Source organism: Salvelinus namaycush, chromosome 3 (assembly GCF_016432855.1).
Source record: "Salvelinus namaycush isolate Seneca chromosome 3, SaNama_1.0, whole genome shotgun sequence".
NCBI lineage: Eukaryota > Metazoa > Chordata > Actinopteri > Salmoniformes > Salmonidae > Salvelinus > Salvelinus namaycush.
The window spans coordinates 72,762,941-72,781,429 of record NC_052309.1 but is presented as its reverse complement, the minus strand read 5'-3'; the positions used below and the strand labels follow the sequence as shown (position 1 = coordinate 72,781,429).

Here is an 18,489-nt window from a genome sequence, read left to right as displayed (position 1 = left end):
GTAATAAAAGTGATTGTGGTGATGATTATCTTTCAATCAACCGGAAGCACATTGTTTCTTATGCGCTAAAGCCTCCAAGCTAAATAGCATACCAGCCTCCTTAAACCAAACTAAATGGAAAGGATACCAGAATGACTGGTTCACACACAGCAACATGAACATTTTCTGCCAGTCAGCAATACCTGTCATGCCAACCATTTGTTTGGAGTCAAAGTAGATAGTGGCAATATAGTGACTTTTTGTAATCTCTCTAGGAAAGGACTACTGTCACAGAAGGAGAAGAGATAACACACCTTTACATCAGATTATGTTCCTGGCTGCGTGTATCCAAGCAGGTTATGGTCAAGTATTAACTTTCTGCTTGTGACTCATTGTCAATGATTTTTATCTACAAGCAATGAAAACCAAGATGGCATTCCTCCCTTGTAGTTTGACCCCTTCTCCCTGGCAGGGCTGGGGCAAACCTTGTCATGCCCATCATCATAATATTATCACACTTACAATTACATTAAGCTTTTTGACACTGCATAAACAGGACCAAGGAAGTCAAAGACAATTACAGATGTACATACTGTACCCAATGTGTCATTTATGATAACGTAATTGCGTATAATGTGCCAGAATATTCGAGAAATTACAACTGATTGACACTTCACAGTTTAAAATGAACTACAACTGATTGACACTTGATGGTTTAAAATGTACTATTGTAAAATCACTGTAGTGGAATAGAGATACACTGAGTGTACAAAATATTAGGAACACCTGCTCTTTCCATGACATAGACTGACCAGGTGAAAGCTATGATCCCTTATTGACGTCACTTGTTAAATCCACTACAATCAATATAGATGAAGGGGAGGAGATAGGTTAAAGAATGATTTTTAAGCCTTGAGACAATTGAGAGATGGATTGTGTATGTGTGCCATTCAGAGGGTGAATGGGCAAGATAAAATATTGAAGTGCCTTTGAACGGGGTATGGCAGTATGTGCCAGGAGAACCGGTTTGAGTGTGTCAAGAACTGCAACGCTGCTGGGTTTTTCCACTCACATCAGTTTCTTATGTGTATCAAGACTGGTCCACCACCCAAAGGACATCCAGCCAACTTGACACAACTGTGGGAAGCATTGGAGTCAACATGTTGGGGCGGCAGGTCGCCTAGTGGTTAGAGTGTTGGGCCAGTAACTGAAAGGTTGCTGGATCGAATCCCCGAGCTGACAAGGTAAAAATCTGTCGTTCTGCCCCTGAACAAGGCACTGTTCCCCGGTAGGCCGTCATTGTAAATAAGAATTTGTTCTTAACTGACTTGACTAGTTAAATAAAGGTTAACAAATAAATAAAACATGGGCCAGCATCCCTGTGGAACGGTCTCGACACCTTGTAGTCCATGCCCCGATGAATTGAGGCTGTTCTGAGGGCAAAAGGGGATGCAACTCAAAATTAGGAAGGTGATCCTAATGTTTTGTACACTCAGTGTATATGGACAGATTGGAACTATATAAGAGCATAATCTCAGTCTCGCTTTATACTGTCTTCATCTTAACTCTTCGAACGCTCACTCAGTATTAACCCTAGAAATCAGATGAGGTGACTGAATGCTGCATGGCAGTGAGTGCCACATGGTTTACTGGTTGATGTCCCTTTCCATTCAATCAACAGTGGACTGACTCATCAATTCCTCATATTGATAAACTGAAGGAAAAACAGCTGACACTATCAAGATCTAAATAGACAAGAGTTATGGACCCATATTCAGCCTGTAGATATTTAGAGTAATAGTAAGTAGCCTATAGAGCATGACATAAATATCCCCTTACAGAACAAGAACATAATAGTCTGGGCTAATGCATAATCACAATCTATACCTGAGCTATTTTGCATCTGAGGGTCAAACACTGTGTATGTCAGAGGTCATTGACCGGCACTGTGGTCTATGTCATTTACATGTACAAATATACAGTATATTGACAAGATAAGTCAACTGGAGGAAGGTAATGTTTTCAAAAATGTAATGTGTGCTCAAATAATACCAGGCTATTGCCAGTGACCAAAATGAAATTTGATAGAAATTAATGCTTACTCTGAATCACTGTAATTTACACCACATGTATAATACATGTATTAAAACTGTTACAGTTAGTAGCTATTAATGCGCATAAAATCCTATTTAAACAGACCAAAACCTCAATCCAAATCTAAACAACAAATGGAGCCATCATGACCATAAAAAGGGCAAATTACCTGTTTAAAGTTTGTTTGGTTAATCTCAGGCTCAATGTAGAGTAGACTATCCTTCAAAGATATCATTTAGAAGTTATAGACTTCAGCTTTCCCTTAATCCAGTTTTAAAGTACAGTATTCACCTCACTATTCCACACTGTACACTCACACACTCCATGCCTTGTCAGGTACGCTACAGTACAGGTAAAGCCACTGCCTAGCAGCAGCAAGTCTTGGGAGTGGTTGCGATGTTCCTCAGTTTAACCCTCTCTTGCCTGCATAGATTGCGAGCACACATAATGCACAGAATGCAGCCAACACAACACTGATACCTTGCATAACTAAATAATAACGTTTCAGAATTGAGAAACACTGAAGTAATGAAGTAATGAAGAAACACTGAAGGGAGTATCTTTACTCAATCGCCTGTTTACATTTTGCTAATTAAATAATTATGTCATGAGAACATTTCAGGATTCAGGAGCTCTGCAAACAGTTCTGCTCAAAAACTTGAGTGTGTGTGTGTGTCAGTGTTTGTGTGCGGCCTGGCGTGGCATGGGGGCTAGCCTATTGGAGCGGAGTATGGAAACGTGTTTGTGTGTGTTTGTTTCCAGTTGTTTGGGGCAAGGCTTGCAGCCCTACAGTACAGGAAAGGGCTCCTCATTTGTTTTGTAAACACACAGCACAGTGGCCCGGGGGTGCTGCTAACTGGGTACTACGGCTGGGTGGGTGTACCTAATTTCTACCAGCATATCACATGTGCAACCTTACTCCACACACAGAGATGTGTACAAAGCTCTTCCCCACCCCCCATTTCGCCAATCTGACCATAATTATATCCTCCTGATTCCTGCTTACAAGCAAAAACTCAAGCAGGAAGTACCAGTGACTCGCTCAATATGTGGCAGGGCTTGCAAACTATTACGGATTACAAAGGGAAACCCAACCGCTAGATGCCCAACGATGAAAGCCTACCAGACGAGCTTAATGCCTTCTATGCTCGCTCTGAGGCAAGCAACCCTGAACCATGCATTAGAGCACCAGCTGTTCCGGTGACTGTGTGATCACACTCTCCTTAGCCGATGTGAGTAAGACCTTTTAAACAGGTCAATATTCACAAGGCCGCAGGGCCAGATGGATTATCAGGATGCGTACTCAACGCATGTGCTGACCAACTGGCAAGTGTCTTCACTGACATTTTACACCTCTCCCTGACCGAGTCTGTAATACCTACATGTTTCAAGCAGACCACCATAGTCCCTGTGCCCAAGAAGGCCAAGGTAACCTGCCTAAATGACTACCGCCCCGTAGCACTCACTTCTGTAGCCATGAAGTGCTTTGAAAGGCTGGTCATGGCTCATATGAACTCCATCATCCCAGAAACCCTAGACCCACTACAATTCGCACACTGCACCAACAGATCCACAGATGACGCAATCTCTATTGCACTCCACATTGCCCTTTCCCACCTGGACAAAAGAAACACCTACAGGAGAATGCTGTTCGGCATTCATCACCATAGTGCCCTCAAAGCTCATCACTAAGCTAAGGACCCTGAGACTAAACACCTCCCTCTGCAACTGGATCCGGGACTTCCTGACGGACTGCCCCCAGATGGTAAGGGTAGGCAACAACACATCTGCCACGCTGATCCTCAACACAGGGGCCCCTCAGGGATGCGTGCTTAGTCCACTCCTTTACTCCCTGTTCACCCACGGCTTCGTGGCCACGCACGACTCCAACACCACCATTAAGTTTGCCAATGACACAATGGTGGTAGGCCTGATCACCGACAACGATGAGACAGCCTATAGGGAGGGGATCACAGACCTGGCAGTGTGGTGCTAGGACAACAACCTCTCCCTCAACATGAGAAAGACAAAGGAGCTGATTGTGGACTACAGGAAAAGGAGGGCCCATTCACATCAACAGGGTTGTAATGGAGCGAGTCGAGTGCTTCAAGTTCCTTGATGTCCACATCACTAACAAACTATCATGGTCCAAACACACCAAGACAGTCATGAAGGGCACACAACAATGCCTATTCCCCCTCAGGAGACTGAAAAGATTTGGCTTGGGTCCTCAAAACGTTCTACAGGTGCACCGTCGAGAGCCTCCTGACTGGTTACATCACCGCTTGGTATGGCAACTGCTCAGCATCCGACTGCAAGGCGCTACAGAGTGTAGTGTGTACAGCCCAGTACATCACTGGGGCCAAGCTTCCTGCCATCCAGGATCTCTATACCAGGTGATTTTTATTTTTTTAAATTATTTTACCTTTATTTAACTAGGCTAGTCAGTTAAGAACAAATTCTTATTTTCAATGACAGCCTAGTGGGTTAACTGCCTTGTTCAGGGGCAAAACTCCAGACATTTTACCTTGTCAGCTCAAGGATTCAATCTTGCAACCTTTTGGTTACTAGTCCAACGCTCTAACCACTAGGCTACCTGCCGCAATGTCAGAGGAAGGCCCTAAAAATGACCAAAGACTCCAGCCACCCAAGTCATAGACTTGAATTCAGCGCATGTGACAAATACAATTTCATTTGATTTGTATCCAATACACTCACTGACAGAAACAGAGAAGAGTGCATTTATTGCTTAAGAGCTACAGAAAATGTTATGGTACTGTGAGTGAGACATGATCAGATGATCGAAAGCTCATTGAGGCATACTGCATGTTACATCCTGTCCAATATGTATGTTGCTAATTATACCTCTACCACAAAGCATCTAGCAGTTATTTATTCTCATGTTGCAGTCAGACACAGGCTACATTTAGAATTACTTAGCTATTAAGGCAAGAAAAAAAGTTCACGCTCTCATGACTGTTTACACTTGAAGAGTTTATTTACAAAATGCTATATCCACCCATTTTTCACATTTGGTTGCTTATGGGTACCTTCATGTGTGTGTAAAATATTACTGGTCTCAGATTTTTTATTAAAAGATTTTAGATGTGTATGAAAATGTATTTTTTTGCTAAATGTTATACAGTATATCCATTCTTTAGCCGGAATGGAATGTTCGTATCCTATATATTTGACTGTGATATCTGGTTGTCTCACCTAGCAATCTTAAGATGAATGCACTTACTGCAAGTCGCTCTGAATAAGCAATGACTAAACAATGTTTGTATATATTGATGTCACAAATGTATCATTTGTACATTTCTTTATACAACATGTAGTTATTTGTTATATTTAACTGTGTAAAACCTTGCAGTACTACTTATTTATCTGAGAGTGAGGTGGATATATAATATTTAGCAAAAAATATGATTATTTGTCTCTCTGAAATTAAACCATCAAGTGATAGATTTTAAACAAATACATGTCTGTCATTGAACAACCCCATGCCATGATTAGATAGTGAAAAAACAGACCAATCTCTTTCATAATTTCTTCAAACAATAAATGCTAATTTACCGACATTTCTGAAAATGGATATAGAGCGTAAAGTTTTTAACTCATACAGCTTGGGTGGTTTACAATAGTGAGTTATCAGGTTAAGGGGTGCATACCTTAAATTATTTGGATGGGATACAGTCTTTATAAATGATGAATGGATTCTTCCTTATGTAGCTGCTTACAGAAGTTGACCACATTGGCTGTCAAGTTCTAAATATAATATCCACTACTCCAAATGTAATTGAATGATTCCATGTTTCTCAACCATGATAAATGATAGTGTAATTCTACATGTCACCTACAGTTCGGCTTCCATATAACAAACATTATTGTTTATTGTTTATTGCTGTAAGTAGAACCTATATCGAGTCACTTGACGAAAGGCCACAGAATCAAAAGCCGAAACCGAGGAATCACACAATGTTTCTTTTGTGTCAAACGCAAAGAGGTGAACAGACACAAAATGAGGCTGAAATCAAATCGATTGTTATTGTGCAGACATGCATAGAGTCCTTTTTAGTGAGTGGCCATGTTTTAAAGAGACTTCCGTTTGTTTCTTACTGGAACTCAACCTGATTAAATATAACAGAAATCAAACTGTGCAGGTGAGAATGAAGCAAACACCTCTAAAATAGTGGAGGCTGCTAATAATGGCCAGAATGGAGTGAACAGAATGGTATCAAATACATGGTTTTCATGTGTTTAATACCATTCAATTAACTCCATTCCAGACATTATTAGGAGCCATCCTCCCCTCAGCAGCCTCCACTGCAGTCTAAAAGTATTACTATGTTGACTAAAATGTAACCCAAGGTTACTAATCTTTGTGCAGGTTCAGATATTCCCCAGCAGTCTATAGGTGCGTGGTGACTTGTCTCAGTTCTGCTCAAAATGTATTCAGTGTCAACCAGTTTTGTAACAAGAAGTGTCAAAAGTTGAGTAGTCAATAAAAAGATAAGATATTGAATACATAGAATGGTTACATGTGAATTACTTTACACAGATAGTAGGCAGGACAAAGAGCGTTACACACATTCAATTGTTAACTTAACACTGGTGCAGCAGGTTAAACATAAATTGCAGATTACATTTTTTTAAATTATCATCAGAGAATTTAAAACAGGCAGGCAATAATGACTCGAAAGTCAAACATTAAACTAATTTTTATTATATTTAAACTACATTAGTACAGCATGAACTTTGAACTTACCCTGGCTCTATCTATCTCATTCTCAGTGTCACCAGATCACAAACTTCTGACATAAATGCCTGTCAATTGTAATCCAAACTCAACAAAACCATGGGACTCCACTTTTGACACCTGAATAAGTTTGTCTCTTTGCGCCTATGAGAGATCTGAAGCCTTTGACCCTCCTCTCTGCACAACATACTTGTGTCTGAGCGTTGTAATTGCATGGTTCCTGCATCATAACATATCTCCCTTCCCAGTCAGATCCAAGCCTGATAAAGCTCCTTTGGGAGAAGAAGTTCAGGCTTTCTGAGGAAAATGTGTATTTCAAAGTATCTTGCCCCATAAGTGAATGTGTTGTTTGACGGTGTGTCTTTTGTCATGTTGTTTCAAGTACAACATTAGACTGCGGTGTAATGCATATCATCTCTGCAGTTCATGTAAAGCGGTGATTCAGGATAGCTTATAAATTATTTTAATGAACAAATTAATGTGAACATTTTTATTTCAGAATCTAGACATACTCCATATGTTAGAGCACACTATAAAGGAGGATAATGACACCAAGATGTTGTCTGTATCATGTACAGTTCACAGATCATAGGGTCTAACAGGAGGCATGTAAGGTCTAAAAGGGCCTAAAATGGCCACTTTCATCATGATTTTCAAAAAAATAGTTTGTGATACAAATGTAAAAAGCATGTTAAACATCCTTTCTCTGAAGTTTCTATGCGAGATCTGTCAAAACAATCTCTTTGCAAGATCACCCCCACTGGCGTGGAATCGCCCACTGAACAACCCTGATCTAAATCCTCCCTAATCCCTCTCGTCTCTCCTATAATTTTTCTATTACTCTATCTGACCTAAAAACATGTCCATGCACTTTTTACAGCTCTTTAAATCACTGTGAGCGTGAGTGGTATAACCAGAGAACTTTTACATTTTAATATTGTTTGAAAAGTTGAAAAGCATCCTGGATTGATTCCCCTCTTCCCCTGGAGTCAAACTCACCACTTCCTGCCGCCACGGCTCAAAAAAGCATACTCTCCGGTGACGTTACCTCAGCAGTGCCGCCCTGTAACTGACCCTCTTTTCCTTTGTCTTCCATGGTTTCCTCTGTCCTTCCTATTTCATTATCGCTGTGGCCAAAGCATTAAACGGACTGGCCACAACCTCATGACTAACGCTAGCAGACAGAACCTCATGTGTTTCTCCTGACTATTGTGTGTGGTGTCATTGACAGCAGTGGTCATGCTGATCACCATTGTATTCCTGCTCTTTTCTTTTGAACACACTTCCTTCACCACTATTGGCAATTGAGGAGTCACAGATTCAAGATTGAACTATAGCTATAGTCTCCTGAGAAGTTGAACTTGTTCAACGAATCAGTTGACTGCAACTTTCAGTGAAAAAGTCAAGTTACCAGACAGAAATACGGTAAACAAATCTCTTCCTGAAGTTTTAACTTGAATATTTAATTGCATTCGTCACATGCTTCGTAAACAACAGGTTTAGACTAACAGTGAAATGCTTACTTACGGGCCCTTCCCAACAATGCAGAGAGAAAGAAAATAGAGAAATAATAGAAAAGTAAAACACTTAATAATAAAAGTAATAATAAATACATAATGAGTAACAATAACTTGCCTATATACACAGGGTGCCAGTACCGAGCTGTCGGGAGCTTCATGAAATGGGTTTCCATGGCAGAGAAGCCTAAGATCACCATGCGCAATGCCAACCATCGGCTGGAGTGGTGTAAAGGTCGCCGCCATTGGACTGTGGAGGAGTGGAAACGCGTTCTCTGGAGTGATGAATCACGTTTCACCATCTGGCAGTCTAACGGACAAATCTGGGTTTGGCGGATGCCAGGAGAACGCTACCTGCCCCAATGCATAGTGCCAACTGTAAAGTTTGGTGGAAAAGGAATAATGGTCTGGGGCTATGCCCCTTAGCTCCATGGTTTGGGCTAGGCCCTTTAGCTCCAGTGAAGGGAAATCTTAACGATACAGCATTCAATGACATTCTAGATGATTCTGTGCTTCCAACTTTGTGGCAACAGTTCAGGGGAGGCCCTTTCCTGTTTCAGCATGAAAATGCCCCCGTGTACAAAGCGAGGTCCATACAGAAATGGTTTGTCGAGATCGGTGTGGAAGAACTTGACTGGCCTACACAGAGCCCTGACCTCAACCCCATCAAACACCTTTGGGATGTATTGGAACACTAACTGCGAGCCAGGACTAATCAGTGCCCGACCTCACTAATGCTCTTGCGGCTGAATGGAAGCAAGTCCCTGCAGCAATATTCCATCATCATCTAGTGGAAAGCGTTCCCAGAAGAGTGGAAGCTGTTATAGCAGCAAAGGGGGGACCAACCACATATTATTGCCCATAATTTTCCAATGAGTTACCACATACTTTTGATCATGTACTGTGTGTACATATAACTAGGAATATTATGCCCGATAAAAACTGTAGTAGCAGCGCATGTGATGAGCCAAAAGGTTTGTGCAAAAAGGGTCAATGCGGATAGTCCGGGTAGCTATTTGGTTAACTATTTAGCAAACAATTTAGCAGTCTTATGGCTTGGGGGTAGAAGCTGAATATGTGGATGTTGCCTGGAACTACCTTGATTTCCTCAACAACATTTAGTTGCAGACAGTGCCTCCCTGTGGTATCTTAAGCAATGGAGGAAAGAAAATGTCCACCATCTGTGAACAGGTTCTTCTGCACCCTGCCCACTGTGTTAACTGTCTGACTTGATATGCAATTCCAACTATTTGCTTGGTATTTGTAATTGCTATGTACAAAGCCAATGAGTGTCTGTTTATCTGCCTGCCTTGCTGTATAGCTCGATGGACAACTCCCCCACCCTTCCTCCCATTCTTACTTCCTTGAGACAGATGGTACGGAGTATTTGTCACAAAAGGAGGTCATATTGTTCATTTTCATGTTTGACCGTTAGAGCCTCGCAATATAAAAACATGATCTCTTCTAAACAATGTATTCATAAAACAGCTGCATTTTACCATACAGACTAATCCAACATGTATCCTATAATAGCTAGCCACTTCCTGTGGAAGGGCCTCCCAGATATTAAACTTCATGGGATACTATTACTCTATTAACTGTAAAAGGCCCCGTAAAGGCCCCATGTAATGAAGTGCTTCACCTTTAATCAACAGTCATCCCTTCATAGGCACATACATAGCGTGAGGGAAAGACTGTGGCCCCAATGCGATCAAATAGGCAAGTCGCACTGCAGGGTCACTACTTACAAACACTTTACAGATAATACTTTTACCTGTGTCTGTGTTGGAGATGGAGAAGTGAGAGCGATAACAGGTGTAGGTTCAGCCACAGCAGCAGGACTCACTGTCGGGGCCTTCTCCACTATTATAGGGGACTCATCCAGCTTCAGGTCCAATATGGATTCATAAATATTCTCAGAGTCCTCCTTTGATTCATCCTCAGCCTCCACACTAGATTTCTCATTTTCTCCCTCCTCCAGCTCCAGAGGACATTCCGGCTCTTTCAGAGGTTCCTGATGGGGAATCCCGTCACCGGTGACCTCGGCATCAGGAATGATGGGCCTCTCCACTGGGACGGCCTGGGAGGGCCGTTGGAGGGGGTCAGCTGGGCTGAAGCTGGGGGCTCGGGGGTTCAGGGAGAGAGGCTCCTCCACCGACAGGGAGTAGCCGAAGAGCACACCGGAACTCAGGCTTAATTGCTTCTTGTGTTTGGCACTACTGTTGGCTTGAGGCGAGGGCACTGTTAAGGGAACCTCAAGGGCAACGTTGGAGTGAAGGCCCGGCAGAGAGTCGTTCAGTCCACTGCGCTTCAATGCCCCGGGAGACGGGTCGTGGAATTCTAAGGGTACGCCAAATGTGGACATGCGGTGCTCAGTCTTCTGATGTCTCTTCGGGGAGCGGAGACGGATAGTCACCTCATCTCCTGCCCTCGTTTCTGCCCGGTCTGGTACGGAGTGCTTTGGGACTGGCACTGGCACCGGCGCAGGAACCGGGACCAAATCGGGACTGGGTGGGTCAGCAAAGTCCAGCGGGGATGGGAACTCTGCGGGGAGCTCCTTGACGTATTTAGCAGGTATATAGAAGGGCCTTGCTTGCTCGTTCTTCCTCACGTGCCACCAGTGGTCGTTGGTCTTGGCCAGCAGGATGTATCGTTCGTTGGGCTTGATGGACACCAGGCCCCCGTCGCGGCCCGTGTACTCGTACTCAAACTCTACCAGCACCAGCCCCATGTTGCACACCAAGGAGGACATTGTGGCAGCGTGGTGGCCGTGGCAGTGTCTGTTGTGGCCACCCACCCCCTCCCTTTCCCCAAGGACGGTCAAGGCTCCACTACAGCCCTCCTAAAGGGAACAAAAAAATATAAAAATTGTTACATTACTCATACTTTTCAAAGGTATTGCATTACCTTACTGTTCTTGTAAATATACAGTATGTTCTATACATATACAGTTGAAGTCGAAAGTTGACATACACCTTAGCCAAAAACATTTAAACTCAGTTTTTCACAATTCCTGACATTTAATCCTAGTAAAAATTCCCTGTCTTAGGTCAGTTAGGATCACCACTTTATTTTAAGAATGTGAAATGTCAGAATAATAGTAGAGAGAATGATTTATTTCAGCTTTTATTGCTTTCATCACATTCCCAGTGGGTCAGAAGTTTACATACACTCAATTAGTATTTGGTAGCATTGCCTTTAAATTGTTTATCTTGGGTCAAACGTTTTGGGTAGCCTTCCACAAGCTACCCACAATAAGTTGGGTGAATTTTGGCCCATTCCTCCTGACAGAGCTGGTGTAACTGAGTCAGGTTTGCATGCCTCCTTGCTCGCACACGCTTTTTCAGTTCTGCCCACAAATATTCTATTGGATTGAGGTCAGGGCTTTGTGATGGCCACTCCAATATCTTGACTTTCTTGTCCTTAAGCCATTTTGCCACGGCTTTGGAAGTATTCTTGGGGTCATTGTCCATTTGGAAGACCCATATGCGACCAAGCTTTAACTTCCTGACTGATGTCTTGAGATATTGCTTCAATATATCCACATAATTTTCCCGCCTCATGATGCCATCTATTTGGTGAAGTGCACCAGTCCCTCTTGCAGCAAAGCACCCCCACAACATGATGCTGCCACCCCCGTGCTTCACTGTTGGGATGTTCTTCAGCTTGCAAGCCTCCCCCTTTTTCCTCCAAACATAACGATGGTCATTATGGCCAAACAGTTCTATTTTTGTTTCATCAGACCAGAGGACATTTCTCCAAAAAGTACGATATTTGTCCCCATGTGCAGTTGCAAACCGTAGTCTAGCTTTTTTTATGGCAGTTTTGGAGCAGTGGCTTCTTCCTTGCTGAGCAGCCTTTCAGGTTATGTTGATATAGCACTCGTTTTACTGTGAATATAGACACTTTTGTACCTGTTTCCGCCAGCATCGTCACAAGGTCCTTTGCTGTTGTTTTGGGATTGATTTGCACTTTTCGCACCAAAGTACGTTCATCTCTAGGAGACAAAACGCGTCTCCTTCCTGAGCGGTATGATGGCTGCGTGGTCTCGTAGTGTTTATACCTGCGTACCTTTGTTTGTACAGATGAACGTGGTACCTTCAGGCGTTTGGAAATTTCTCCCAAGGATGAACCAGACTTGTGAAGGTCTACAATTTTTGGCTGATTTATTTTGATTTCCCATGATGTCAAGCAAAGAGGCCCTGAGTTTGAAGGTAGGCCATGAAATACATCCACAGGTACACCTCCAACTGACTCAAATTATGTCGATTTGCCTATCAGAAGTTTCTAAAGCCATGACATAATTTTCCAAGCTGTTTAAAGGCACAGTCAACTTAGTGTATGTAAACTTCTGACCCACTGGAATTGTGATAGAGTGAATTATAAGGGAAATAATCTGTCTGTAAACAATTGTTGGAAAAATGACTTGTGTCATGCACAAAGTAGATGTCCTAACCGACTTGCCAACACTATAGTTTGTTAACAAGAAATTTGTGGAGTGGGTGAAAAACTAGTTTTAATGACTCCAACCTAAGTGTATGTAAACATCCGACTTCAACTGTACATCTTCATGTTTTTAAATATACATATACATATTGCAGTACACATGATCTTGTCACTATCAAATGGTAGTATATAAGTATATATGTACATGGGAATGTGTACATTAGGTCATTCCAGTTGAAGCACCAACACTACAAAATATGTGTTCAGCAAACACGGCAGATCTCTCGATGGCCACGACCCACGCCCATTGTCAACAGATACTGTTTAACTTCAAAGATTACCCAGCTGCCAAGTGGTCACACACACACTACCAGTAGATATAATAGTCAACCCCCTATAGCTCTATATCATGACAGCACATAGATCACTGCTTGTGACACATCTGGACATCTGTCAATCCAGCAAATGTGGAAATGACATGTCATGATAATGCTGTTCTCCATTTAGAAGTTTCATATAAGTCCTTTCAGGAAGTTGATTGGAATGAATTTGATTTGGTTGATATGCATGTCCATTTTAGGGCTTAAAATGTACTGTTTCAAGCCCTAAAATGGACAAGTGTTATGTCATGAAAAAAGCAGAACATGTCATATGTTCCCTTTTAGCTTTCCTAAATGATTTTTCTGACTATGCATGTCACCAGATTGTGTTAGCCCAGGGGTGTCAAACTCATTCCACGGAGGGCCTAGTGTCTGCAGGTTTTTGGTTTTTCCTTTCAATAAAGCCCTAGACAACCAGGTGTGGGGAGTTCCTAACTAATTAGTGATGTTAATTCATCAATCAAGTACAAGGGAGGAGCGAAAACCCGCAGACACTCGGCCCCCCGTGGAATGAGTTTGACACCTGTGTGTTAGCCTGTTAAGCTAAACCCTAGGTATTATCTTGGGGAGCCAATGCAAGTATTCAGGTCTCTGGCAAGGTTACTCATCACACAAGCGTAGTCACCTCTTGTTGCACTGACTAACTAGTTTGGTAGAGTATAATGTAATTTGGTAGAGGATGATATTTTCATGGTGTTTTTCATGGTCATTGTAAATATTACAGATTTTCCCTGACTGGTGAAAAATCACAGCACCGGAAGCCTTTCCTAAGCTTTAAACATCCTATAAATACCTTCTGTCTCGCCTCTCCTCTGCGTGTTTGTTTGTCCCAGTCAATCATTTGGCTAACCCTTATTTTCAGGATTTTAATGAATATCTGCATTGCTTGATTTGCGAGTGTGACAGTTTAGTGGTAGTTCCATCCTCTCTTTGGGCTGGCTGGGATGGGGCGTACACAAAGAGAGAAGCAGGAAAAAGTAGTGTCGTTCTCAGCAACATGACAAAATATATCATAACACCGACCAATCCGTGGCGGGCCAGACATCATGAAACAGGATGTGCTTGCGATGGAAATCGTTCCTCATCACAGATCTGGGAGCAGCATACCCTACACTAATACCCTTGTACTAACTGTAATCCTTAGGGGTCAAAACTGACCTTAGATCAGCTGAAAGGTCACATGCATGCACATACAATGCACGCCCACACATGTCCATAAACAGACCTCACACACAATAGAAAAATTCCATATCCATTTTGACATCATAGCCTGTTTTGGTCTTGTTTAAGAGTAGCTTACCGTGATGTGTCAAAGTGAGAACAAGTTGACCTCTCTCCTCAATGCCAATTTAGACCAGTCAAAACATGTTGTCATAGAAACCAAGTGAACCCTCTTTCTCTCACATTTTGAGAATATCACACAGACACACACCCACACACATATATGTCTCTCTTATCTCATACCACAGCGCTAAACCACACACTGTCTACCACTCAAGGAAACACAACTCTATTTAACCTAAGGGAAAGGGTGGTTTTTGCCTATTTCAACACTGAAAATTAAAATACATTGCATTTGTATGCTTGTTCTATGTTTTTATATCAGTATTCTCAATTGCAGGTAGATTGAACGGCTTTCTTCATTATTACTAATGACTGATACTCTGCATACTGCTTGCCATTGTGTGCAGGCCCAAATACCAGTAGTCAAACACAGTGACAGTGTATTTTAACACTACATAGCATACAGCATGTTCTTGTACAGGTGTCTCATCTCAATAGATTTGTCTTATGCACCAATATTCTCTTAGAATAACACAGTGCAGCTTGAGCAATTCCCATAGACCAGTAGAACAGCCCACGGAGCACGTCTGCCAATGCTACAATGTGTCTGGCTTGTATTTCTGGTCTAACCTGATTCTGCTACGTGATCAGATGTGCTCACTGCTCAGGTAATTAACCAGTGACGAAGGACTGACAATCAAAAATAACTCTGGGGAGGGAGAGGGGACAAGGCAGGACTAGTCATGTGATATATCCTTTCTGTGTCTGTCGCTGCAGTGGGATGAAAGAGAGATGAGAGAGAATTTAGAGAAAGAGAAAATGAGAGAAAGAGGGTTTAGAGATAAAGAGAGAGAGGAGAAAGATAGAGAAGGGGAAAAGAGAAAAAAATCATTGGCCAGCTATTCCCTTTATCCCTCTCTACTTTGTTTACACTGTAAACACTGGCCCCTTCCAGCTCCACCTCTGCATGGAACCTGGAAGCCACTCCCATCATTCACTCCAACCTAACAACAAAACTGGTTAACAGACTGGATGACATATTAGATGGGACTCCAGTGCAAGGCAGTGCATTTCAATTGAATAACCTACACCATTCCATAGTCATTTTTAGGCCTTGGGGATGTTTTGTGGATTATCTGTTCAGAGTCAGACCTACATCTGTAGCAGCCGAGCCATCCTCCCTATATCACTGACAACCTGCTCCAGCATGCCTGAATAGCAGAGTGGGTCCTCTGCAGAGGTCAGAACCACCACAGCCTGAGAGAGCAGAGGGTGGAGACGGAGAGAGCGGAACAGCCCAACCACTGCTTCTACACTGAACAGAGGGAGGGAGTTGGCCCAACGGAATGGCAATCCTGTGGTTTACCAAAGGAACAGAAACCCAAGAAGGGAGCGCCTAGCCCGGCTCCAGAGATAAAGCCACACAAACTCTCAGTGCCAAGCTCACTGCTCATGTATCCATATCTCGTAACATGACATAACAAATAGGGCTTTGTGAAAATTCAGAGTTTCATAGGATTGAACTAGGGCGCTTCTAGTAGAGAAAAGTAACCTGTTTGACGACTTAATAACATTTCAGTGACTCCCTCCCTCTGGGAAAGAACAGAAAGGGAGAAGAATGATCGATATGCTCAATGCAGTGATTCATCATGTCAGTGCAAGTCAGAAAAGAGTGCCCGTCCCAGCAAACTTTTTCTGGGTCTCAAAACGTTCCCAAAATGTTTATAAAATGTTTTCAGAACAGATTCTGTACATTGTTCTTGCCTTTCACTGTACCATTTCAATCACACACATGCATTTATTTCTTACAATGCACAATGTTTTCATAACTTTATCAAGTGTGATTGTAGACTTTTTGTGTTCAGAAAGTGTCTGTTGTAGCATTAATGTCTTAACATTGGCTCAAAATAACAAATACAGTATCTAACACTCAACGAACATCCTTGCTGGGTTGGTATCTACGCTGTTGAGGAACACCCTCCAACTCAAAAAGGCTGATGAAAAGGGAGAACAATTGGAGGAGGCAGATCCCATTCAGCCTGTGTTTAAATACGGAAACCTCTCTTTTTCCTCTGGTTGGGCTCCCTTTGACCTCGCTCAGTGTCTCTGGTTCCTGGCCGGATGTCTAGGATGGAAAAGAGTAAGGCTGCACTGCTTAGCTTACCCCTGCAAATATGGGACACCTCTGAACTGTGGCGCTCCACACTCCCAGGCCTCGACACTAAACCTTGCTCCAAATTTAGCACTGCTCTCTATTCTCTAATTTTGTTAACCTTTCAAATAAGGCTATGCAGAGCTCAAGGCAGAACAATGGCACATAATCTTAGAGCTTTAAAGATTCAAGAGAAAAGCAGTGATGGTGGTTAATGCAACCACATTAAATGGGTAGCTGAGTGGGTAGAGCGGTGGGCCAGTAACCGAATGGTTGCTAGATCGAATCCCTGAGCTGACAAGGTAAAACAAATTGTCGTTCTGCCCCTGAACAAGGCAGTTAACCCACTGTTCCTAGGCTGTCATTGTAAATAAGAATTTGTTCTTAACTGACTTGCCTAGTTAAATAAAGAAAAGTAGTCACATAACCAATATGAACCAATGGTTCATTTCTGCCATTCAAAAATTAACCAAAACACCTGAACAAGGTGATGTTGGTTTGTGGGACACAGAAGTGTCTCAATAGGAGGGAGGGTGGACTTGCTGGAATGTGTCCTGTACAGATGTAGGATCTATATTGTCGCAGCAAATTAATCCTGTAGCAACAGGACTTGAAAGTTTAGTCCATAATGTTGCTTGATCGGTGGTTATGGTATTAGCTGGCCAAAAGTAGGCTACATGAAAAGTCTAATACTGTTAAAACAACCTTATGTGAGAGTGTGTGTTTTCAGTGGATGTATGTAAAGCTCATCTGCATTTCCTGCGGTGCAGGAACACTCTCAGCAACAAAAAAGGGATCTAATTAAGATCCTACACCTATATGTTTATAACCGAGCCCGCGGCACTACCCTCTTTCCATCCACACCCACCCCAACCAGGCAGGGGCAGGAATGTAGTGTGAGCGCTCCAGGGACACATACACTCAATATGTTCCTGTCCTGTAAACACACCCAACAACGCACTCAACAACACACTCAAAACAGAGAAAGAGAGGAATATAAAGGGACACCCATACTATCTCTGAATTTATGGCTGTCATAAAATCAAATGCTGAGATTAGCCACAGAAAGCGATGAAAGATTTAACCTGAAGGTGAAGGTTTAGATATGTATATGAATCATGACCACTGGGGTGTTGACCAAACACCACAAGATCATTCTCAGAGATCAACATGTGACACAATCGTAATTTTCCTGAGTGATTCGCATGTGACAGAATCACAACAACATCCATGGTGAACTTTCACCCTTTCACTAAGTATGTGATTGGTCAAACACAGACAACAACAGCCAAACAGCAGTCACACACTGGGCATCTAGCGTTAAACATGTGTTGTTTTCATACATTTGAATAAGAGCCCTCGCCCCTGGCTTGTTAAAAAAAGGTCCCACTTCCCAACAGAACCCTCAAACAACATTTCTGCCATGGCAACAAAAAAACAAAAAAAGCATACACTTCTGAGTAACAAGGTGTGATAAGGTACAACAATCACCACATAAATAAGTCTATTAAAAGATTTTTGCAGAAAATGTACCTGGAGCAAGAGGACAGCAAAACCATCCTATAGCCTGTGTTCCCAGCTCCCACGGTTTCTTCAGCAGAGTCCCAGATCTCACTAACAGGTTGCTCTGTTCTGTTTTTCACTCTTTTCTTCTCACTGATCCCCCCCTGCCCTCTCCTTCTTCTTCCTCTGGCCAGCCTCCACTCCCCTCCTCCGCTTTCTGTCTTTTCACCTGGGGCTGAAAGGTTCCAGCTCTGGTTGGAGGAGCTCTGGGCAGTGTGTGTGTGAGAGAGAGAATGTGTGTATGTGTGTGTGTGTGTGTGTGTGTGTGTGTGTATGTGTGTGAGGGAGGGAGAGTGCTCTTTGCGTGTGTGCCGG

The 18,489-nt window shown here is 42.6% G+C and overlaps 1 protein-coding gene across 2 annotated transcripts in view; it reads right to left on the bottom strand.

The window, feature by feature from the left end:
• Nucleotides 1-18,489, bottom strand: part of LOC120037310 (rho GTPase-activating protein 27-like) — a 32,510-nt gene extending 14,021 nt beyond the window's left edge. For both annotated transcript variants that reach the window (XM_038983475.1, XM_038983482.1), the window contains exons 1-2: nucleotides 18,145-18,489; nucleotides 10,124-11,191 (exon numbers count right to left, since the gene is read on the bottom strand). In XM_038983475.1, coding sequence (XP_038839403.1) covers nucleotides 10,124-11,101 — 978 coding nt within the window. In that variant the 5' untranslated portion in view covers nucleotides 11,102-11,191; nucleotides 18,145-18,489. The remainder of the gene's footprint in view (nucleotides 1-10,123; nucleotides 11,192-18,144) is intronic.